The 26029-nt window shown below is 36.5% G+C and overlaps 1 protein-coding gene across 11 annotated transcripts in view; it reads right to left on the minus strand.

The window, feature by feature from the left end:
* Positions 1-26029, minus strand: part of GRIA4 (glutamate ionotropic receptor AMPA type subunit 4) — a 221067-nt gene that overhangs the window by 39089 nt on the left and 155949 nt on the right. For 10 of the 11 annotated variants that reach the window (XM_027748373.2, XM_027748374.2, XM_039383436.1 and 7 more), the window contains exons 9-13: positions 24387-24497; positions 17034-17240; positions 10442-10812; positions 8886-9084; positions 3557-3804 (exon numbers count right to left, since the gene is read on the minus strand). In XM_027748373.2, coding sequence (XP_027604174.1) covers positions 3557-3804; positions 8886-9084; positions 10442-10812; positions 17034-17240; positions 24387-24497 — 1136 coding nt within the window. Of the gene's footprint in view, positions 1-3556; positions 3805-8885; positions 9085-10441; positions 10813-17033; positions 17241-20294; positions 23105-24386; positions 24498-26029 lie in introns of those variants that run through there. The other variant, XM_027748381.2, reaches the window with a different exon arrangement.

The following is a 26029-nucleotide window of genomic DNA, read 5'->3' on the forward strand; positions in this document are numbered from 1 at the left end:
CACATCAGTCTTTTACAAGATATAGAAATGAATATCACTGAAAAGGAAGGAAAGAAGGAGACACACATGATGTGTGAGGTGGTACTGCCCGGTGGGCACAAAAGAAACGCACATCAGGCATTTCCCATTCTCCTCCATCCAGTGATATGCATGAATCCTAATACTGCACCAGCACTGAGAATAAATCATTTCAATTAGCCAATAGGTACTGGTTGAACACTGCAGGAGTGTAGCATGGAAGCCAATAAGGAAGAGTTTCAAATTAAAATCCACGACCCTGCTCATGTGTACAGTCATGAGCAACAGAGAGACCAGTCCCTGGATCGCTCTGACAGGTGGATTTCATCTGTATGAGCGAAGTAATGGGTATGTGTTTCGTAATGAACATGAAATCGGTGATGTGATGGCAGGAACCATCGCTAATCCTATGCTACAGAAAGAATCATCCCACTTTCTGTCAGTTAGATCTGTGAAAATACATGGTCTGGTTCTCAACTCACATGAGTTTTATTCAGCTGTTACTACATTTTCAGGGAAAAAACTCCTAATTTATTATCTTTGTAAGTAGGAGGCGGACTAAGACTAAAATACTTCTAATGAAATAGGTGTTCAAACAGTTTAATGAATAATTCAATATGAACAATTCATTTGGAAAAACTGTTACTTTTCCCTAGTCCTGAACAGACCAAGAATAGACTATGAATGTTTAGCATTTATATGCTACTTGCAATTATTTGTGAACTACATCAAGCAATTTGTGGTCTACATATAACTCAAACAGGAAATTATGATTATTAAATAAAATGTAGAATTTACAACTCCCATAGCAAATTATGTCTTTTGATTAATTTATGTAATGAGCTTAGCTAGCCTGCCCTTCATGGATTTAAAACTGCATGTTCAATATTTGCAATTATCTGCACAGACAGCAGTTACATAAGTCATATGATCAGTGACAGAAACAGTACCATGTGCGACGCAGTCAAAACAGCAAAAGCACCATATTCTAAAATTTAAACATTTCAGAAAATACTGAAACATGCAGTTAAAATTTACAGGTCTTTTCTGTTCAAAAGCACAGGGGGAGGAAGCTTTTCCCCTCTTCAGCAAGTGCTAGTCTATATACACATACATGGAAGAGGCGGTATAAGTGTGAGGTATTGCTTGTTCGCTATGTTTATCCAGAACATTAAGTGTGTTGCTTAATGTTTTTAGTAGGTAAGCATCACTGCTTGTTTGTCACTGGGGCTGGAGAGGGAATGGGGTGCAGCAGGAGAACAAGCAGCTTAGCATATGTGAAAGAAAGGCTCAGGAAAGGCATGGGCATGGACATGGACAGCCAGTCGAGACAGCTTGAAAGAAGATTTGGTCCAATTTTCAATTGGGTAGGATTTTGAATTTTCATAGGATTTCCCCTATTCTCCTTTTTGAACCACATTTGAAGCCAGGATGTAGAAAAATTACATGCTTTTGATCACATCACTCTCATGATAGTTGCTGACTCCGAGTTAGACTGAACTGTGGCCTCACTGAAACATTTGGGAGCTTGGTCTTTAGATGGGATGGAACCAGAATTTCACACTGGATCCTTAAAATCACGGTTGTGCTCTTCCTCTCTGTTCTTATTAAACAGTCCTACTAGGTCCTCTTACTTCTAACTGCTTTATGCCCCATCTCCATTACTCCTAGATATTTTTATCTAGCCAACTGAACAAACCTGAAACAAGCCCAAATCTGACATAAATCAACTTCTGCTGGCTACTAGTGCTCATTATAACAGGCTGTCTCTTGTCATTGGTATTGAACACTGCAGAAAAAGGGATAGGGACTAAAGAACACCATAAGGCATGCTTAAAGCAAACAGCCCACTGCTAAGACATATATGACAGCAGCCACAGTGACTCCTAAAAAAGTCTGCCCTAGCTTTGGCACAGTAAAGCATGACTGTCAGCAATGGGCATTTCCTTACTACGGGAAAGTAGCTCCACTAAACTGCAGTGCTGCCTACCACTCTTATGTTGTCCGAAACACTGAGAAGGAGATAGCAATCTATCAGAACTATAAAATAAAAAACACAAGTGCTTTGAAAATATACCCAGATAATAGGTCAGCCTCTCGTATTATTGCTGCCTTCTACCTTCAACAACTCCATGAGTTCTGGACATGCTTTTCTATATAATTAATATTTTACTGTTGTCATCTTCCCTCTCTCACCTTCTTATGTTCTCTTACTACTTCATTCAGCAGTGAAGACGGCAGTTTTGAAATCTAAGGTGTACTGAATGTTAAGGACCAAAAATTCATATTCAATCACTGAAATAACTGGCCTGATTTTCCCTGCACATACAAATCTTCTTTTGTTGTGGATGTAAATGATTCTGATGATACTCCTATTACCAATCCTGTAATACAGTTACAGCTATTGAGGTTTGTGGTGTTGTGTGCAAGTCAAACTGATGAGTTACGAGTGAGTTATCTGCATAGTGGTGATGATGTCTCCTCTGCAGTCACAGATGTAGACAGATACCTCCTTAGTTATTTCCTCCAGAACTAGGGCTCCATCTGTATTTGCAACTCCTCCCTTAAACCTAATTCCTCCCCTTTGTGAATCTATTTCACATTGTAATCCCTTATCATGAGCACAAATGTGAGAAGTCGGGTGCTGACTGCTTCAGCAGGCCATTCCCTTTCCCCCACCCACATGCACTGTCAGACTCCACAGGCCACACTCCCTTGATTTGCTAGTCATTCTTTTGATCTGAAGAAAATGGGCAAATCTACTAGAGGAAAAAGGCAAGTTTAGTTTGCCTTAAAGACATCAGAGTGGTAAACACTGCCAATTTTAACACAGAGCTAGTACCTTGACTTGTGTCTCCCAACGATCTGAATGAAAAGCAAATGATATTCTATCTCTGAATCAAAACCTCTCCTACTCGACTGAATGCATCTGATACCATGATAAAGAAAATACTGGTGAGTTTGAAGGCAGTACTGAAATGCATAATGCTAGAAACACAAACTTTGTTTTTCTAAATAAGAAGGTGCTTTAACAAAAAGTGCTTTAATGAAGTTACTTTAATGAAGGACTAATTGCCTCCAAGTGAGGACATTTGAAAAAAAAGATGTTACAAGCAGCTTCTTACTCAGAAATTAGCAGCCCAGATCAATAAACAAAACACAAAATGTAGGCATATTATTGATGCAGATACTGATGCAGATAATGTAGGCATAATACTGCTATAAAGGGTTGAATTTGGTGAAAAAAGCGGATGAAATAGAATAACTGATGTTAATTTTATCGAGGCTGACTTCAAGTAGCTAGTGTTCAACCAGTTTGGTTTTTATATGGCCTTGAAAGATATGCCAACTAGAGCTGCTAAATCCATATTGCAATTAGAAATGGTTACCTTTGTTGATCAAAAAAAAAAATGAAATGGAAGAAAAGAAAAATAACATACCATGTTCACACACAAAACAAAAAGAGCTATATCAGGGACATCAGGGAAGGTGGAATACTATAACAACACATTTTATATTGTTATACTATTCCACCCACCTTAATGGAGAACCCTTCGGTGTGGCTACGCCATAGCCTTTCGAATCCAGATTTCCTCCCACTTTCATGGTGTCACACGGCTTTCGTTGCTCAATGTATTCATTCATGGTGGACTCCAGCAGGAAGGCAAACTTGCCCTTGGATTTGCGGACACGAGCTACTCCCTCGGCAGTAGTCCTAGTGAACACTGATGGCTCAGCTGATTTCATGTAGGTCCACATCTTTTCATACACTGCTATTTTTGATCTCTGGAGAAAATCAAAAAGAAGTTAGAACAAAAGAATGTTGTAACATGTCAGAACGGCACTGCTCAAATAAAATCAATCATACTTAATTTTTCAGACAACAAAGGTTGGGGAAATCTTGGACAAGGATTTTATTTTAATTCCATTCTTATTTTAAAAGAAACAAGAAATAACAGTATCAATACTATAATGTGAGATATTATTTTTAAGTTCAGCTAGCCTCTAGCAGTCAAAAAAACCTGCAAAGATGAATTTACTGTTAGATAAAGGCAGTTCACACAGTCAAAGTATTGTAAACTGTGTTTTAGGGCATTACATATGAAATAGATATCCACAATAAGCCTGTATGGTAAAGAGAAACAGTAAAATAATATCCCCATAAATACTGAGCTGAATCTTCAAGCATTTCTTTCACCATCAAATCTGAAATAGTTTAAGTAGGATTTCTGCTTTCGTAATTCAGAGTTCAGAATTCATTCAATTTACATTCAGAAAGGCTACACAATATTTGAAGACATAGTTCACAATAAAAGATGGAAACAGCAAATTGGACCAAATATGCTATTAAAGGCAGTGGAATGCCCTAAGCATTTATCTTAAATAATTTGGTATGATTTTAGAAATGCAGTATCAGTGGATTTATTTTAAACACTCTGATGTAGCCAGTAACTGAGTAAAAAATGCACTTGCTCAAAGAATGAGCAAGAATTCGTGGCTTAGAGTGCATTAGTTGGAAATTTTCCTGTCTGGCAATGCATGGTGTAACTACAGGTGAATACTCAGGAAAAAAAAGTTATTAATAAAAAATAAAAACAAATAAAAATTTACATGGAAAGAAATGAAGGAAATGCTGTCAGAAAAAACTGAGAAGTTTCCCATGCTCATTAGATTCACCCAACAACTCCTTTGCTTCCTCCAGCAATAGGAATATATACATGCAAACCAGAAGTGTGTCAGCTAAACACTACACAGTGTTTTTATAATAACAGATGGCACTTGTCTTCTCTTATGCACGCTGCAAGAAGTACTTTTTAACCTAGTGCTCAAATCAGCTTTTATTTGAGTCAACGGGAGTTTCTAGCTAAGCAAGATTCGGTCTATGAGCTTGTTCCCACACTGCGTGAGCACTCCACGAAAATATCCATTATTATAAAGCCTCAAAACAAAGGGCCCTAGAATACTTAAACAAATCCCAAATCCTGTAATCTAGATATTATTTGAATTGACAATGGCTTTAAAAAGCCTGGAACTGAGCCTTTGTATAGGTGAGAATAATTTCTCTGAAGCATTTCTTTTTACCAATTAGTGAATGATTGCACTGTTGCTTAGAAAATAATTCGCTAAGAACATAAGTTTGTCTTGAAAAGGAGTGGCATTTAACCAGAAATGTTCAATAAGAATACCATATAGCAGAACATCATAAATTTTCCTTGCTTTTTTTAGTTTGTCTATATGCATAATTTTATCTTTCTGTCAAATATAATAAAATTTAAATCAACAACAGCTGTGCATGTCCATAATCATATCCTGCTTTGTCACCATTTCTTTCCACTTTAGTCACAGCTACTTTTCATTTACATAATAGTGGCTGGAAGGAAAGCATAAACTAAGCCACCAATGTATTCTTTTTTTACACTGATGTAATTTCATTGATTTAAACTTACAGAAAGAAAAAATGGAAGAGAGCAGTAATGAATCAGTCATAATTTTAAGAATATTTTCTTGCCTTTGTCTGCCTTCACTTCCAAACATTTCTTGCATCTTAACATCCCTTACATTGAATTCTTTATAAAGTAAACATATAATAGTCACTTTCATTTAAAACTAAAGTCATGCAGCACATAAAACAGGGTATGATTAGTAAGAGGAAACAATATCCTAAATAATTTGAAAAAGGTTGCATTGAAATATTTGAATTTTTTTTTTTAGGATCTAATTTCCTTTACCTATCAAAAGAGAAAAAATATGGAAAGTGTAACAAAGTATCTTTTCTAAGGAAGAAACTTATCTAAGCAAGAACATTTTCCTTTCCCAAAATTTCATTTGTTAACATTCAATTTCTACATGTCAACTCAGAGTGAAAATTGAAGAGTGAACCAACAAATATTTCTTATTATCTTATGAGGAAATATGGCAGCTTTCCCCTGCAGTCAGCCAAGCTGGTACAATTTTCATTTTGGGCTTTGCTAAGTAAGATTGCTAAAACTGACTACTTTCCCTCTTGAGCAAGCTGCTTGAAAAATACAACTCTCATTGCATCTAAACCAGAAAATAAGAGTAAATAGCTAACAGTGTCAAAGTTGTCTTTTTCTTTATGTTGGCTTTAAAATGATTTTCCTTTTTCTGTTTTCAGTCTAGATCAAAGCAGACTGAATAGGTGTTCAGAGTTCTGACATTTTGATCAGAAATCACCAAATGATGAGAAAACATTCTGAAGGTTCATCTTCAGCCAGATAATCACCACTGACACATGATTCTAATACCAAAAAATGAAGATGATTGCTTCCAAAACCATAAAATTTTAGACTTGGCACATAAGTCTTCTTGTGCTATTGTTTCAGGCTAGGTCTTAATTTATGTATTGTGTGAACAATGTTTATGCAAATATTGTCTGTTGATATTTTATCTTTGCCCCTGTTTTGTGAGAAGTATTTTTAAAAATACCACATACAATATCATTAAGAATTGCTATACTGTGATAGAAATTAAAAATCATTTGATAAGAGGGCCTCAACTGCACCATTTAAAAAAAAAAAAGATCAACACAGTTCAAATCTTGATAAAGCTGCAAATTTTGCATATGCAATAATATTTAGTATTTGCAGTTACTTTTAATGTTTCCCTCTGTATTTTGAAAGAAAGGAAAAAATTAAGAGGAGCATTGATTTTCTTTTTTTTTCCCTTAACCTTTTAAGATTGAAGAGAAAAGGCTGTCCTTACAGACATTGTTACTTCATTACCGTGTCTTCTCCTTAAGAAGGGAACTTGCATATTGATTCAAAACAAAAAAGTTTCTGTGTTTACAGGATGATTTAAAAGAATAATGAAATTTTTGTGACCAATATTGTTTCTGCATCAAAATACCTGACCTCACTACTTCAAAACAATGGTTTGTGCAACTGTTCTGAAACTCTTAAGAAAACAACTCCATTCCTTCATTCTTCACTATTTCTTTGGGAATTAATTTTTGCATCATCACCTAAAACAAATTGCAAGCACCGGATACTCTTGAAAATGCAACAAGTTAATAAATCCAGTTACATAAATCTGCCTGGTCATCAGCATCATGTTTTTAAGTATTACCACAGCTTCACTCTAGTTGAAAGTGTTATTTGTACTCATATACTGTGGTTACCACCTCAATTTACGATGGACTGAAACTGGAATGTCCAGAATTAAATAAATTTCCACAAAAAGAACTAAAGAAGAATCTATGGGTTAAACATAGGTGAATATAAATAATGAGTATGAGGGACTATACTATTTTCAAGAAAATAGGAAATCTGGCCATCTCAGTACGAACATATTTCAATTCTCAGAAAAAAATCTCCTATATCTAATATAATACCACCATTTTTGTAGACATGTGGTATGAAATTAGGGCTTCTAGGGACCATGAGCTGAATTTCTACCACTTGCGATATAAAATAAAGCTCCCAGAGAGCATCTGTAGAGTCATATTGTGTATACCAACACCCTGGATATAGAAGAAGGCAGATGTAGTTAGAAACTTGTCAGTGAACTGTACTCATTAAAAATGAGGTACCAAGCACTCTAGCCATTTGAGTGGGATACCTTTAGAGACCACACGAGGCAGATACATTAATGTGTGATTTATTTCACCATAATGCACGTCCCATACAGAATGCATAGGGCTGCTTTTCTTTCTCCAGTGTCTACAGAAGAAAGTCAGAAAACTAGGTTAAACTGAACTCCTTGATCAGTTCCATGATGTGAAGGTCAAACATGTTTGTTAAGTATATCTTGTAAGTCATCTTTTTACAGCTAATAGAACAGATTGGCAAGCTCTTCTATGGGTATATCTATCACAATAAAAAGGTTATTTCACTACAAAGCTTTTGGGGTTCGCTCAGAAGCTGCCCTTGAATTGATATTGTCTGTAGTTCACAAATCCCCCACAAAATTTTGTTAATGGTTCACTGAGTTCAGTTTGGCCAAATTAAAAACAGTTAAGGTGCGTGGGAGTACCTAACACAGAACAGTCTCCTTTCAATTAGGCAATAAGAAATTATCACTCCATCTTCCTGACTTCTAATAATGCCTTAATCTCCACATTTCAGATAAATAAAGACCTTAAACGGTGTAGTTTTCAAGGAAGGATTACTGTCTCACAGCATATATTCAGGGATGTGTTCAAACACTAAACTCACTTCAGTCAGATGACCTTAACTTTCATCTGCTAGACACATGAAATAAAGCAGGAGGGACTGCTTATCATGTACTCCTTGTGATGCCCAGGCTCCCTGTTTTCCAGCTGGCGAATGATGAGTATTACATACAGTAACGCAGGAAAGCAAATGAAAATGAAGTAATCAATAGAGACAGCACAGACAAATGAATGGCTATTTAGGCTATTTCCTAATGGTCCAACCACATCCCCTCGAGTTAAATTTTCTCTTTATTATCCATCTGAAAGTCAGCATATTAAAAAATGCATTTCCTGCCCACCCCCCATAGACCCTAAAGCAAAACTCACACAGGCAAATCCATAAGCAGAAGCAAAACCTGCAAGACTCCATATTACCATCACAGGCTTTCAATGCTGCACATCAGTACTGTAGCTTGAGATGAATCAATAGTACAATGCTGCTTTAATTATCACTGGCTTCAGTATCCCCCCAGGCACCTCTTTTGCCTATGTGACAGGATCAATAAGCTTTCCACAAATTAAAACAACTGAAAACTCCAACAAATGGTCTTGTGGGGATAAAAATACAGCTAAAGTATTGCAGGAATTACAAACTATATTACATATAGTTGCAAAGCAACATTATTTCACACTTCCAAGCATCTTATAAGAGTAATTGGTAGGGAGAGGTGCTCTAATTGATATGCCAACTTACTCTGAAGAACTCTTTGGTTGACCCTGAGTCCAGTGTCCCATAAGCAATCTCAGTTTGTTTGGCAAGGTCTTCTGCACTTTCTATGGGTGAGACCATTCGCTCAACAGTCAAGAAAGCAGCGAGGTTAGCAGTGTAGGATGAAATAATGATGAGCGTGAAGAACCACCAGACACCTCCAACAATGCGACCTGAGAGGGATCTAAACATGAATAAGATAATGCACTTTTTCCTGTCTCTTAAGCCACAAAGAGAGAGAGAGAAAGAGAGAGAGAGAGCAAAGGCACCATTATTGCTGACCATGTGTCAATAAGTAACAGTCAATGGGAGAAAGATCATCTGCATTTGAGATATTAATAAATGCTTTTACTCTCAAATCTTAAGGTCTACAGTACAAAGTTCACTGTACTATTGTGTATCACACATATACAGAAGCTTGAATTCTCTTGAACAGTAATCTCAGTGGGTTCATTATTTCAGGACATGACTAAAATAGGAAAGACAATTGTCAAAAATACTGCATAGGCAATCTCTTCTTGGAGACAAAAATACAGCATGGTATCTGCAAATCAGTAGCATTCTCTGTTTCCTCTTAAAAGAAACCTGCAAAAATCTTTGTACATGGATTATGTTGGCTGTAGAATTAAAATGTTTGTGTCACCTAAACTTTTGAAACATTCTACAAGCTACTGCAATCATTTGAACACTCAGATTTTTCTTATTTAAGAAGCAAGAATCTTGTGGTAACAGAGACATTTCTGTTAAGTAAAAACTTACATTTTCCTTTCCAATACCTGTAATTTGATGAGAAGGCTGTTGAGGAGTAATGTCCATCCACTCTTAATCAGTACCAGTTTTATTGCTAACTTCAATAATAGACGGGTTAGGCCAATGCTGAACACTCAAAATTTCACTGCAAATGGCTAAAATGAAGCATTTAAGTTTGAAAGATTGGATCATAATGTTAAATTAAGAAGCTATAGTTACCGCCTACTAAAGTTCAGAATATCTTAAAAGGTTGAGAAATTCAGGACTTGAATCATGTATTAGATCTGAGGCACGTGCTCTGTAAGGCACAGCTTAGCAAAACAGAGTGGTTTCTCAGATCCAGACAGTCAAATATTGTCTCTCATAGACAGTGATATTTGCAAAGCAGCACTGTAGAACTTGACAAGGACAGAAATGGGAGATTCCTTGATGGAGGGCAAATATTCAGCATGATTTTTTTTTGCATTTCATAGATGTAATACAATGGAATTAAACTAGCAACAACACAGTTACTCTGAATTCAACTCAGTGGAATTTTCCTTGTGTGTACCTGTTGTTCCTGAGAGCTGTTTGTGGTTTATGCACATTGACATTGGTAAAATAATAGTAATGACTGAAATTCAAAGCAGATTATCTGTTGCCCTTATCATGGTTATTAAAAAAAAGAAAACAAAAAAAAAAAAAAGAAAAAAGGCTTCCTGAAGAAAACACTGCCAGGAAAATTAACGAAGGAAGATTTTATGCTTCAGTGTTGAAGATAAAATGCAAATGTAAAAAGATTTGACACAAACCTTGGGGAAATATCACATCCTTGTTGCATAAAGGCACCCAGGGAAAACCAGAGGCTGTTGAATATGCCAAACTCATTGGGAGGCTGGTCACTGGGTCCTTCTTTCCCATCCTCTGGTTCTTCTGTGTGCCACTCATACGGACTAAACCTGCTAACTAGGAACAGGACCACACTGACACCAATGTAGGCAAAGACTATGCACATCCAGATCTCATACGCCAAAGGGTCCAAGAAGGAAAACACTCCTGGTTTAGATTTCTGGGGCTTTTTGATCATAATGGATATCCCCAAACTCATAAAAGGCTTAGAAAAATCAATGACCTCTTCTCGTACCAAAGTGATGGTCAGAGGCGCAACAGCAATCTCTGCTTTCTATAAAGAAAAAAGAAATATAGATGTATAGATTAATTGAAGTTGGTTTATACACTCAGTTAAGCAGCTAATTCCGAAGGTATGTTATTAACATTAGGACACTGTGGCTTAAATGCTCTATAACATTGTTCTGTTTCTTTCTATCACACTCTGTATTTACTCCATATGCGTTTAGTAAAACATATATACTGCAGGTTTTTAGTTTAAAGAACTATACAAATACTTAATGTTTCTGCTAAGCAGAAGACTCTTAAATCTTACAGAGGTGAGCAACAGTGTAGGAAGATCATTTTAGGCATTAATTTAGATTTAAAGTAAAGGAATTCAAGGAAGAATGAAAAATGAGAATGACCCTATAATCACTGAATGTATAGAGATTTTTTTTTTGAGGATCCCAGAAACAGTAATTTATTGTCATATTTTCATAAGACATAATAATTTTTCAAGGGAAACCAGCTCATAGACTCAAGGAAGCTCCAAATAGCATGAAGCCGCAAAGGTGATTAACTATTGCTGTGATTCCACCAAACTGCACATGGTTGTCTTGACAGAAAGATAATTCAATAGGAATGATCACATTTTAAACAGCGAAAAATGCTAAGTATACAGAAAATAAGTGTGCGAAATCACGTGATAAAAGGATAAAAAGTGTGCTGAATCCATTCCCACTCATGTCAGGAATATTTTTAAATGTGTTTCTAACATGTTTTTAGAATTAAAATGCCAATCTTGAATGAATCATTATTGATTATGATTGCTAACAATGATGTCTGCATAAACTATAAGATATTGTAGGTAAGCTAATGGATCATTTTTGTCATTAGGCATGCAACTTAACGTTAAGATTTGCTCCTTGCCTTGTCTTTTATGCTAAAACTGTCATTTTAGCAGCATTTCAGATGGGAACTGCAAGGGGAACTGGGCCAAAAGGTGCACCCGTGGGAGGGGAACAGATGCAAAAGCTGCTGAAACCTTTCTCCTATTCATCACCATGGTGTTGTGTCTAGGTACAGTCACAGAGCCTGTGGACTTTTATACAGCTTATGGGCTAAGAGGGGTAATTGGGCATATTTTGTGAACACTTTGTTTTTCAATGAGATTAAAATGGTGAAAAATAAAGATGGGCTCGAATAGTTTAATCCAAGTGGTATGTAAATAGCTTGGGTGACAAAGGAAAAAAGAAATTGAAATGTAGGCTTTTTTTCTCATCTTAAAACTTTGAAGCAGGTAAATGCATTTAAAATAATATATGTTTTCTATTTTATATACCATTATACTGAGTTATATAAATTTTATGGATTCTAATTTTAAACTAATTTTGTGTAGTCAAAATTTAAACCTATTTTGGCAGTTTTATAATTGTGAATAATTCAAAAGAACTGACTCATTCCAGTGCAATGGTCCAAAAATGCAAATTTGTATTAAAATTGCTATATATTAATCATCAGATTGTATCTGTCATTCTGAAATATTTGCAATGCAAGCACTTATAATGTTATGTAAAGTTATTACAGTTTAAGTAACACATCTAAAATCATAATTTTGCAAAGGTATCAGAAATTATCTCTGGTGCTAATATCTTGGGTAAACATTATGACAACACTGCTAATTCTCTGAATTTTATCTTAAGTTTTATAATATAAGGCATTTTTAAAAATTTAGCTTCTTGATGCCTTGTGATTACATAAGTCTTACTGAAATAGATATTTTATGAAAATAAGTATTATATGAAGAAAGATACTATGTCTAAAATACATTTTTCGGTAGCCTGAAAATTGTAAAGTAAACTTTGTTTCTGTAGTCTAAGGACTGTAGGATGGTTTGGGCTACTGGCTTTCCTGTATATTTTTGTATTTTATCTCACTCAAAACTTCCTTTTTTTCTAGAAGAATGGTTTCCTTCTTTAGAGCCAATGTCTTTTATACTTCTAAATTTTGGTTTCTGAGAATACCTGTTGTGGGGTCCTTGTAATTAATTAAGTGAAAGACTCATGGCAACTGTGATCTATTGCTGCCAACCTTCTCTGTCTTTGTCACGTAGTTGTATCTTCAATAATGCAGGGTAAACGACAGACCTGGTCATTGGTCTTCAAAGGTCTTGGCTAACAGGGTTTTTTGTGTGTCTACAGATTGCCACTGGGATTAAAACAGAGATCCTTGAGGGTTGTTAGTTTTCACAGTGTGAGTTGGAGAAGTGACATTTTAGTGTCAATTGAAGGGATTTTAAAGACCTACTTAGCACATTGCATATCGTATATGAAACACTGGATAAGATTTATCTTACCAAATTTAAATGCTCAAAGAGGATATGCAGAACTTGAACTACAACAGAACTAGCTGCCAACAGTATTTGAAGAAGTTTAAGAGGAGAAATAGGAACTTATCCAATTTCTTTACAATAGAGATCTAGTATCAGATGATTCATAACGTAGATAAATCCATTTCATGCCAATAAATGTAAAAGGACAGTATATAGCGAGGTCACAATTAAATGCCAAAAAACCCTGAAAAAAGTGCAGCTGCCCAAACCTGATAATATTATTTATTGTTTTTATGAGGTTACTGTGTGCCATTGTGAAAGTTAAATGATGACAATAACTGTGCATGATAATTACCAGCAACTGTGCTTTGCCCAGTTAATGTACACCATATAATTATGGATTTAAATGATTAACAATATAAGTATGGTGCAAACAAATAATGATTTTGTTGCCAGTGAAATCTGTTTTGACAAAGACTAATGATACTTCACAGTTGAATCAACTGCATCTGTAACAGCATTTCAATCGAGGCTGTGCCACTACCAAATACAGATGAATTTGGGATCCTTTCATTTGACTCTGATGGTGGGAGACACTTTCTTTGGAATATTTCATTATTGTGAATAAAATCTATGTTTGGTACAAGTTGTGTGAAGTTAGTAAATCTATCTGAGAAAAATGCAGAAGGTGATTTCAATCTCAGAAGCTAATGGCTTCTCAGGTTTTGAACAGAAATGAATTGTGACCTTTTGTGTTAAGCAGTAAAAGGACAATGTTCTGTGTCAGGAGAATGAATATTTAATTGGAACTGACTGTTAGTGCATTTGGAAACACCTGTTGCACATGCTTAATGGTCTTTCATCCCCAGCCAGCATTTTTTCTGTGAGCTAGATATCAAGGCAAGTAGAATTCACATGGACTACTGCATGCATTTGGATATATCAGGGACAAATGACCCAGATTTCCTGGTAGTTTTTAACAGAGTGCTGAAAACAAAACCATCTCCAGCATGACATTCCATACAGTCTTAGCAAAACTTTACAGCGTGGAACTTCATATGCTGTTTCCTCTGGGACCTGATAGAAAAATCAACTACAGAGTTCAGGAAACAACTAAACTGCTCTGTGCAGCACCTGAGTGTCCAGGTACCAGAACAAGCAGTGCTGCATACAGGTCTCAAGGGAACACGGCGTAAAGTTGTCACATGTCTATCCTCAGTAACACGGATAGGGCTAAGGGGCATTTCTGCAAGGGCATTTCTGCAAGCAGAGGAGTCTTTTATGCATAGAAAGGGTCCCATCTCACTGGCCAGCAAAAACTGTCTGTTAATCCTTTAATGTGGTTGGGAATTAAAAGCTGTAAATGTTTCCCAAACAGATCATCTTGTTAACTTGTTAATTAGGTTGGAAATTCTGTCCCAATACTGGCTACACATAAAAAGCCTTGCTTGAAGCATAGCCAACTACTCAGAGTACTTGTATTTGTGATTAGGAGATCTATCAGAGAAAATGAACATACTCTTCTAGCAGAGCTTTGCAGCAAAGTCTCTGGCTAGCTGATTTTTCTGCTTTCTCTATGTTGAATAGGCCTGGGAACCTGATGCTCTGTAAATCTTCTGGCAAGGATTCAAGGAATTTGCAGGGAGGATGCTCTTGAGGGATTCCCTGCAGAAATCTTTAACAGCAAACTTTATAAGTTAACAGAAAGAACAATTTCCTTTCAAGCCGTTCCTGTAAAAGTACATTTAACACACTTGGTGTAGCTCTTGGTGTAGCCCAACCCGCACCTGACAGCCTGTGTCGCTACCATAAAAGTCACCTGACCTCTAAAACAGCATGACTGCATTCAAGCTGCTTATAGGGAATGGTCTCTCCCCCATTCTAGTGTCCAGTTGGGCTCAGGAATTCTTTTGGACAGTAACTATGGGCCAAAAGTATACCAGGGAGCATTGCAATTTAGCAGATTAGTCAGGCAAGTTCCAAAGCACAGGGACACTTGCTGGTGCCACTGCTGCCACTGATACAACTAGGATAGATACAGCGTCAAGGAGCCTTTGGACAGTAGAGCAGTAGGCAACAGCCAAAATTCTTTTAGTTCTTCAATAAAAAAAGCAATTCCAAGAGCCTTGCTGCAGCTTAGTCCCTGAATCACAATGAGACTGAAGCCTTCCTAAACAGAGAATTGGAAAGAGCCTTCACCTCAGTCTCTTCCGTTACAAAAAATGAGGTGTTAGCCATGTATTCTGGGTTATCCTCTTCATGCAGGTAATTTGCAACAGGATCCTCATGCCTGTGAGCTTTATTGCTTTCAGCTATGTTAACAGCCACAGGTGTTGATACATCCGTGTGAGCTTCCTAACAGCACTCTGTATGCCAGTGTAGTACTAGGGCAGTTTGGGTTTGATGAGGTAAATTTTTTAAGATAAAAGGAGGAAAAAAAAAACCCAAACAAACAGAAAATGAAAGTGTAATATCAAGTTTCCTCTATAATTTTCAACTAGATGATAGCTCACTGAAAATTTGCATTTGGGCAAGGGAATTTTCTCATAAAGGGTAAAATTTCTTGGAATATTGAGAAAAACTTCTGTTGTAAAACAGTGCTTGGGCATTGATGTCCATGAGTTTGCTATTGCAGTTAAAAGCCAGACAAGGGGTAACCTCCATACTTGATAAAGTAAGTCTGAAAATCTTTGGTTTTTAATATCCTATGAGTTGAGCTGCTTCCAAGCCACTAAAGTAGATATACGTGCTTGGTGACAGTCAGTTGTTCTACTCTTCAAAGACATACTTGAGGCTGGTTCCTTCATCAAGTTCCAAGAACATAGAGTTTTCTGAAGATGTAACCTTCCCATTCCCATGGCTGGGTGAAATCACCAAGATTCTGGGGCACCATTTCCCACACTCCTACAGCCCACAGAATGTTTCATTCTGCCGAGTCCCTTGAACTGATGCTAATGGAGAAGATGTTGACAAAATTCTATCAGCTATACTTAGCTGACAGAAGGGAATTGAAATGGTGCTGCTAGGAAAGCCACAAGGCCTTTGCCACATATGGCCCAAACCATCACTGGAAATGTGAAAACTGCAACTGTGGATGGATCAACCATTATGCAGGAGTTTTTTATATGGAGGTTGAGGCATATTATGAGTTCATTGGTGGAAATATTCTCACCTGAATAGTCTGAGGATTTTTTTTTATTCCACAACTGAAATGAAAAGTTTCTTTAAGAATACTGATCTGTTCTCAGGGTAGATACTAGCAACCGCAATTATCAGCAAGCTCAGCTCTGAGTTTTGCTACTTTTGGTAACCTCAGATACTGCAAATATTTATTTGGGCTTGCTGGAACTATTTTGATTAAGTATTAGAACTTTATGTGTCAATAGAATTGTTAACTGTTATGCTGTTCTGAAGAATCCTTCTCCAGATCACTGTATAACATAATGCTCTCAGTTGTTAACTTACTAAGTTTGCTCTTAAATTTTATTATTGTTGTTCATCTTAAAAGACTGTCTTCATTCTGAATTGCCTAATTGTGTACTTGCCTGTAGTGGTTTGTTACATATGTTTGATATATAATGGTGGATTCTCCAGTTGTCAAACTAGAGCAAGTTTTTTAAAAGTTCTGTCCACCATTCCATGAAAATGAATTAATGAGTGATATTCTTCCCAACTAAGTTTTACAATGTATCAGGAATAGATGGTCTCTAACATTAATGAATTTTTAAGGGATATGCACACTATGGATGTTCTAACATTACAAGGTACTAGTCGAATAAACAGTAGAACTTGGATGAAACTATTTGCTTTTCTCTTGAAAATAGGTGAAAACATAGAGATCTGAAACAAGATTCTGTTTCTTTTTTTGTGACCCCAAGGTTAAATAAAATGCATATGTACTTCCTATTTTATGAGTTATACTATGATAAATTAAATCCTGCTTCAAAAATTGGTATGCTTACCCCATAAACAAGTTCTCCCACCATCCCATTCCAGATTTTTGTCTCTGGATCCCTTGCTCCATATTTTCCATCAGGAACAATGGCAATTTTGTACTTGATACCAATATGTTTTGCAATTTCTGATGCCAGATCTACACAGTATCCTTCAAACTTGTCATTCCCTTCAAACGTATCATGGTTTTTCTTGAACATAACATATGGGGCTTCCTATAATGAAAGAAGCAGAACTGTAAAGGAGAAGTGCACCGAATATACTCTGAAAAAAACCCCATGTCATGTACTGACTGAACAACACGCACTTTATCAAAAGTTCATGGGTAGTATTAGCACATTTAAATTAAAATGTATGAACAGAAATCCCTCTGGAAAGGTATACTATTTACACTGTAATTTGGCTTATACATTTCACAAGATTTATCAACCTTACTTTGTTTTAAACGAAAGACCTTAGTGCAGTATATGCTAAATTTAAAGCATAGAGTAGGGGTTAAACCTATACAATGCAAAGGACCGTGAGATAATGAAGGTACAATGTACATTTCTGACTTCAGTAAGTAAGCATATCCTCTAACGTAGTGTGGTTACTGTCTGTGTAATTTCAGATGCAGAGCCTGAATGACTTGCTTTCTTGAGGTTTAGAATGCATAACTATTAAGAGGCTACATACATTTTAGTGAGAACATAGACATATATTCCCAAGGAAACATGTATCTTCTGCTTCAAATAAACACTGCAGATTCTGCAAGGTCTTTTAGGATGAACCTAAGCGATATGCATGGACAAGAATGGTATTAAGTTGACAGTGACTCTACATGTGGCATGAAAAAGAAGTACTAAAATATTTTCGAGTGGCGAGTGTCACTGGAAACAAGTAAAACCTGTCTTGAAAAGTGGATCTTGCATTCCCTGTGTAAACCATACCATCACAACAGCGAACATTACATTACTGGGATATCAAGGCTACATTTTTCTTTTTAGCTCTGTGGATTCAGACTTTAGTAATCATTAAGAAAAACTGTACTTTCCAGTGGTATTTTAAATCACTTCACATAAATTCATATTTATATTCATATTAATACATTCATATCCATTCATATAATTCATATTTTTTTAATATAAATGGTGACTAAAGTCACCTTTTGTTCGAATTTACATCTCAAAATACTGGCAACTTAAGTTTTCACTGTGCTGGCCCGGGCTAATTTTGGGTCTTTTGACACTAACATTGGTAGTACTCTGCCCTATTCACTTCTTTTCTACAGATAAAATTAGTACAAAAATAAAAATAAATATAAACGTAGTATGACAATGTCTGCTTCATTGAAACTACAGGAACATCAGTTGCAAGCAACAGCAATTTTGTAACCTCTATTAAGTATTTAACAAGGGAAGATACGTGTCATTATATGAGTGTCTTTTCCCATAGAGGGAGAAAAACAGAGAGAATGCATTCTGCCCTTTCTTTGCAGTAGATGTTGATTTTGGGAACTATTTTGGCCACATGTATCAATTGTTCCTCCCTCATGTAGGCTTTTTGTTCCCATGAGAGGAAAACCCAAAATCAGTGTCTTTCTACATGTGATTGAACAAAAGTGGTTTAAAATAAACAGAGGCAAAAATCCTATGCTTCCCGTCTGTGATTTAGCCAACTGCTAGCTAGAACTACAGTCAAGTCTGTCCAGTGTCCAGAATTTCTGAACTCTCCTTGTAAGCTTCAGCTACATTTGCTTGCTGCACCGCAAAAGCAATTTTATTTTCCAAAGACCGGAGCTGGTGACTGCTAGTTCTTCTGATTCAGCCATAAATCTCAAGCAAAAGGCATACAATTAGAGTCACACCAGGAAATAATAACTCTGGAGATGAACACAAAGAAGACAGACACAGAGGACGCCAGGTCAGCCTTCTCCTTCTTCCAAAACTCAGACACCGTGCATCTGCCTGCACCTCACCACTGACAGGGCTTCTACAGAAAAAGCACTTCAATTGTTTCTGCACAGCAAAGTGACAGATGCGTCATTTTTCCTGTTAAAGGTTAAATGATCTTCAGCCCTCCTCCCCAGGAGTTCTGTGAGGGACCAGTGAGAAGGGAAGTTGGAGGCCCCAATTCTGTCCTTGGTAGGTAAGAGCAGAGGCGATTCCATCCAGTGGAAAGACAACTAAGTGAGGACTCGGAAGGCCTGAGTTCTGACAGGGATCTGACTTGGGTGACTTGGAGGAATTGCATTGGTTCTCTCTCCCCATCCACTTTCTTTTCTTCGCACTGATCATACTGATTTAGAGCAAAATACAGCCAAGAACATTTTTTATAATGCAATTATCTTATAGCGTAAGGTAATACCTCTTGCTGTGACTGCTTTAAAAGAAGCAGCAATTGAGCGTGATCTGTCAGTGTGAAATTATACAAATAAAGATAACAGGAACACCTACTATGGTTTGCTTACTATGTTCTTTCCCTCCTACCTATTTTATACAGAGTAAATAATAGTTTCTTTAATTGTTGTGCCTACGTTACCTGCCAAATAATGAGATATCTATTTTCAAGGCAGAATTTGATGGGGGGATGTGGATGGGACTGAATGTGAGTTTCTGATAAAGACTGTCTTTAAAAAATAAATCAAATAGCAGCACTACTTTTAGGTTCTGTAATTTCAGACTTTGAGGGTGTTTCAAACTGAGGTGTGCAGATGTTATAATAATAAAAGGATACTGAAAGGCAAGCTTTACTGGTTTACTAGCAAGTAACTTACACAGATTACTTTCAAGGTCAAGCTGCAAAGTCATGAAATATCTGAATTGATCAATAGCATGTTCTCAGCCATATCTTGATGCTCTTTTCTAGCTGTGGCATTAAAAAAGACCTTTTTTTCTGTATAATCTATTGCAATAGCATTTTCTAAATTAGTAGTAATGTTAGTGTAGCCATGCTAGTCTAAAGGTAAAAGATATGCAAGACACTTATGGAGAGATGTCTTCTATTAGGTCAGCTGAAATAGCTGAAAACAGTAGGCATACTTTTTCACTGTTTCCAGTTATAGCATCTTGTCTAATATAAAGATTATCTCTCCCAACCATCTTTGTATTTACCACATTTTTGAACTATAAGCTCTTAACCTACTGATGTAAAACACACATCTGACTTACTGCTAAATGAGGTTTAACACGGCAATATTTGCAAGATTTTAGCTGCTTAAGAGTATTCTATAGGGTAGTGAATCAAGGAGAAGTCCACATTGAAATGATCAATGACTAGCACGGAACAGGTATTAGAGATGGTGCAAGCTTTACTTAAATAATTCACAATTTCATAACAATACTTAACATTTGTAAATACAAGTTGATGTCTGCAACAATTACCTTTATAGATGTAAACAAATTATTCCATCACATTGCCACAAATTCATATGTACAGTAAAATGCTCAAAGCTGATGGATGATTCATACTATAAGGGAAGCTGGAGAAAGTAACTAATCCAAATACCAAACATCTATGCTTGGCTTTCCTATTCTAAAGTTGATTTCAAATGTTGCAAAAATAATTTGTAAAAGTGACAAATATTTGTGCAAGGAAATTTCTGCTTTTTACAACAGGACTGGTACACATTATCACACTTTATTCTGAAAGAAATTTTTTTAAATGTCAATGGAAGGTTTTTATAGTGACCTTTTTTTTTTCTGAATAAAGTGTCCAGGATTCGGTTTGACGTCTTTTATTATTGTCATGCAACAAACCTCTTTTTTTACTCTCCAGTGTACTGAAGAATTTAATTAATAAAATTTCTAATGAAAAAATATTTTTCTATTATGAGAAAAAGTTTATAATTAGAATTTTTGAGGTAAGTCTCTATCAAGAATATATCAGTCAAAAAAATTAGGGTGGTTCTCAGTCCTCTAATGAAAGGTACCTGTCATCTGAGATACCCTAATGTATTTGACCCCAAAGTGCCATTCTGCAGGTTCTTTTGTGCTGCCCCTTTACAGATAGGTAAATGGGGGACAGGCTGTGCATCCTACAGCATCTTAAATGTCACTGAATGCAACTGAATCAATATACTTTGTAAAGTCATCTACATTTGGGTGACTCAGTTGAGAACTGGATCCTGCCCTTGAAACTTAATCTGCCAACACCAAGGATATCTCATTAAAATATTGAACTGGAAGCCACAATGCAGATGCAGCTCATATCCATCAAGCTTTGGTTCTAAAGGATTTTTGTGATTTTTAAATTTTGCAGTCTCAGAGTAAGTACAGAGTTGGCTCTATCATGAAATGTATCTGAGAGTTCAGATTAGTCTTCCCAGCCTACTTCCCTATATTCTACCTTAACAACTTGTCACTAATACTTCTCAACTTGCTAAATTAGAGATGATCATTCTTCCTAACTAGACAAGTCACTCACTTTATCTCAGTGTTAGAGCAAGGCTGCAAATGGCATCCCTTCTCTGGTCATACAGGGAGCCTACTGTGCATTTGGAGGTCACACCTCGCATCCTGAAGGGAATGCTTCTGCACACAGGTAGAAAATCCGTCCTTTCCAGATGTGCAGGAGGCTGTGCATCATATAATAATGTGCAGAACAGGAATTATAAAGAGCATGGCAGCTGGTAAAGAACACCAGCTGCCCTTGCTGCCTTCCCTCTCTGGGCTGCTACTTCACCACATGACTAATTGGGGGATAGGCTGAGTGTCTAAACAGAATATGTAAAATAAATTCTACACGCTCTCACTATGTTACAAATGAAGAAAACATTTTGCCAAGTAGAAAATACTGTACTAAGTTCTTTGAGTGCAGAGCTAATTCATTATAATGCACTTTCTATGCAACAGTTTTACAGTCACACTACAGCAAAGTAAGCATAGATTTGTGAAAAGTGAAGAAACTGAGGAAAATCAGTTTCTGCTATTTGGCTTCAGGCAAAAATTAAAGCGAGCCATGCTGAAAACTTGTAAACTTTTCCTATGCTGCCATGCCACCTGTCTTCAAAGACTGAAAAGCCTGACAGCACTGTTTGCAGAAGCTTTTCAGTTTAATGTTGGAAAATATGCATGCAACCAAAATTAAATGTATCATCTACAATGGTTCAACTTCCCTTCAATGTGAAGAGGGCAATGAAGAGGTGAAAAAGTCTCTCTGGCATTTGCAACATGAAAGTTATTCTAGTTAAATATATCTTTTCTTCGAGTGTGTGATCATATGCTTGTGGATGCTAAATACATGGCCGTAGCAGACCAATAGTAAGAATCATGGTTCTATTCTGCCTTTAGCATCATGTGTGCAGCTCCCAGTGGAGTGGATGGGAGACAGGCATGATAAGGCAGAAATCACCATATATTCTTATTCAAACCAAATTCTGATATATTTCTCTTGCACTGTGATTTTGAAACATGGAAAGGGGACACTTTTGGTCAAGAAGCAATGCTGCTTTCAATTATTTGCATTTATCCGAAAATGACATGCTGCATAAACATAGGGCATGCTTTGGAATATTAATTCAGCTTTTTGGTTTTGCAAATGATCCCACCAGTCCTTTCAATACAGGGGCTGGAAAAGTTCTTTTGAAGATAACATTTATTATGCACATCAAAATGCTTCAATGCAAACAGGACAGGCAAGATAACACATTTTAAAAGGTTTCTTGTTTTCCTTGTTTTCCTTTCTGGCAAACAGGAACATTTTATATTACTTTTCATTATTATATTATGCTTCTCCTAAGCTTGGAGCTATTTATAGAAATTACAGTATTCATGTATGATAGCTTCAGTCAAAGATATTAGGATTGGTATGAGAGGAAAATTTCGACTGAAAGCTTGTTATTCACATCGTTCTCTTCTCAGCTTGGCAAAGTTGAAGGTTAACGTCATCTGTTCTACACATTTCAGATTAGTCACAGAACTTTTCTTGGTGGTTCAGTGCCTGGTCATCCAGTCAGAGGAACAGTAATCCATATGGAAAAATAAGCTCAATGCTACTAGACTGGTGGTTAATACTTGAGCCTTAGTTAGGAATGTTCGCAGCATCTTGGGACTCTTTTCTTCCTTGATCAATTTCTTAAAATAGGATTCTTCATCAGAGGCTGAAAAGAGGAGGACTGTACTGAAGTATACTTTTTTCCATCACCAAGTCTTTTTTTTTTTTTTTTTTTAGGAAAAAGATACATATATTTAAAATGTCCCATGCAAAAATAAAATTAAAAGTTACACAATTTGATTAGGAGTTGCATTCTGAATTCCTGTATAGTAGTTTGGTTGGCTTGTGTCCTGGAATGATAACCCTCAACAGATTTGTTAAGACATACTTAATGTATAAATGCTGATACACACTGCTGAAAATGTGGTAATTAACTGCATTTTTACTAAGTAAACGTCTTGATGCTTTCCTTTGGATTATTTTAAACTCCATATTAGCTTAGAAAAATTATTTCTTGACAACACATTCAGAATGTTCCTTCCCATTTGAGACACAGTTTATTGGGTTAACATGTCTAAGTGAAGCAGGTGAAAAGGGCAGTGAACTGAGACGTAAAATCTTAAAAGCGGTCATGTAAAGGTCACCCTTTGCCAGTTAGCTTTGACAAACATCAGCTTTAAAGGGCATGTCTGACTTCAGAGGAAAAATTGTTAAACATTTTGTTTAAAACAGATATTTGTAAGAAACAATTGTTTTGAAAAACTGTGTATTAAAAATGTAAATGAATGAAGCAACTGCATTCTTCTTTGCAAACACTCTTTAAAAACACCATTATCCTGGAAAATCAAACCACAAATCTATTTAATTTTATTAAAATGGAAATTCTATTGTAATGCTGAAGAAACATATTAAGAAATATGTCCAAATGCATAAACAAAATTCATGTTTTCATTCACAATTAAAAGTAGATAATCTAATTCTGATTGGTTGACCGAACTTAGAATTTTAGCTCTTGATAATGTCAGTTATTGAGTTTATAATTTATCGACAAAAAGGGACACTGGTATAGTCATCTCGTTTTATACCCTCTATTCTATTCTGTCATTTGAATGTTTTCGGTTTTTCTTTTCTTCTAGTTTCTTTTGAGTTAAGATTTGTCAATTAGAGGTTATAAGAACTTGTATTTCTGAGACTTACTTCAGTAAAAAATGGAAAAGACTGAATAAAAGAAAAAAATTATCACAACTCAATTTTAAAAGCCTGATTTCAAGTGAATCATTATATTGCATACCAAAAAAACCTCTGTGCAGACATGACAGTCAGTATAATTAAAATACATGGCTCTCACCCTCCCACTAACCTAGGAACCGGCAGACTAAATTAGATCATAACCAGAAATGAGATTGTGTCACACACTAGTATAAGTATTAAAAAAAGAAATACCTTACCAAAATTGTAGTGACAACTACTGTCCTATTCTCAATGGCTGCAGTGTCATTTCCAAGTGTAGGTTCATGCTGAATCAAAACTAATTTATCCATGTCATTCCAATAACCAACCTGAAAAATAAAATTTATATAATTTACAGTAAAACCTGCATTCTGCATAATTACAAACATAAATAACTATAAGAACAGCAGAGTGATCCAAAGATGATTTTGTGCCAAAGAAAGTGCTGTCACATTGGATACAGGGGTACATATCTAACACTTTGAGTGTACCACTTAGCACCACTTCTGCACAGAGAGAGATGTGATGTCACCGCCACTGAGCAGACCCTGAAAGATCTGAGCTACTTACTTCAGAGGCACAAGTTAAATCCCATTTTCACTCATTTGAAGCCTTGCTGGGGCATAAACAAGATATATGAAATTTTGCTCTCCACAAGAATATTTTCATTCACTAATCCTCCAGATCTTCCAGTGTTAGACGGAGGAGTGAAAGACATCTAGATGACAGTTTTGCAACCCCATGGCTAATCTCAATTCCTTGCTCCACCACGGGCCTCTCAGGAGACTCCAACCCAGAGACTTGCACCAGGTTTTTTCCACCCAACTGCTGGCACTGACCTTTTAGTACCTACATTAGAATCCCTGTTATTCAAGCTTTCTTTACACTCATGGGACAGACAGCACCAACAGACAGTGACTCAGCTCATTCAAAATAAGCACCTCTCCTAAAAAACTGCTTGTTTTTCCACTGACTAAAGCATGATGAGAGTGAATTCTCTCTAAATATATCTCTAGGAAGTGCCTACAGGGAGGTGGAACACCACATCCACCTTTTTTTCTCCTTGGCTTCAGCTAGGCTGCCACAACCCTTCCCAGAGCAGTCTTTAGGTGAAACAGCTGCTTTTGTTCATTGCTGGAGATGAACTACTCTAGAATCAGATTTGAATCAGTCATTCTTCTATTCCCATGGAGGAAAACAACTACTCTCTCTTTTCTCCTTCTTGCCCATTTCTCTTTTTTGCAACTAGATCATGGTTGTCTGTGCATCCACTGACAAGGTTGCCACGGAATGGCTCAGTGGCTGTTCCTCTGACCCAGGACTGACAGCACTCAACTTCATGTCAAATGGACAACATGTACACAAATGCATCAGTAGAACAGAGTTCTAATCCTACCTAAAGGGGCTTCCCAGGTTTCTGGGAACCTAACGAACTGAGAGACTTATCCTTCTTCCTAGCATGACATAACAGACACATGATTTAAAAGGTTCCTATCAAAGAGATGCAATTCAACCCGAGACAGCTCAGTTTCCAGAAGCACCTGGGGACCAGTCAGAAGCAACTGCCCCTACCCCACTCCCTTGATTAATTAGGAATTCATGAGACCAAGAGTTGGGAGAGAAGAATGTCTTGTCCATCTTACTAGAAAAGGGAATTTTAGTGGAAAGTGGGCTCCAGGCAGAGCTCCAGTGTAACTGCCAAAGGACATTCTGTGCCTTGGCTGAAAAGATTTCAGTATGATGGAAATTGGCTAAACAATCAAATCAATTATGCAGTCAATATTATTTCTAACATTATTGTAGAGTCCTGACTAAAATTCACCATCACATAGGATTTTGCCTCCATTATGAGGAGAAACGT

The sequence above is a fragment of the Pipra filicauda genome, unplaced genomic scaffold (genome assembly GCF_003945595.2).
Source record: "Pipra filicauda isolate LSUMZ 115617 unplaced genomic scaffold, ASM394559v2 scaffold30_size5312502_pilon, whole genome shotgun sequence".
Taxonomy (NCBI): domain Eukaryota; kingdom Metazoa; phylum Chordata; class Aves; order Passeriformes; family Pipridae; genus Pipra; species Pipra filicauda.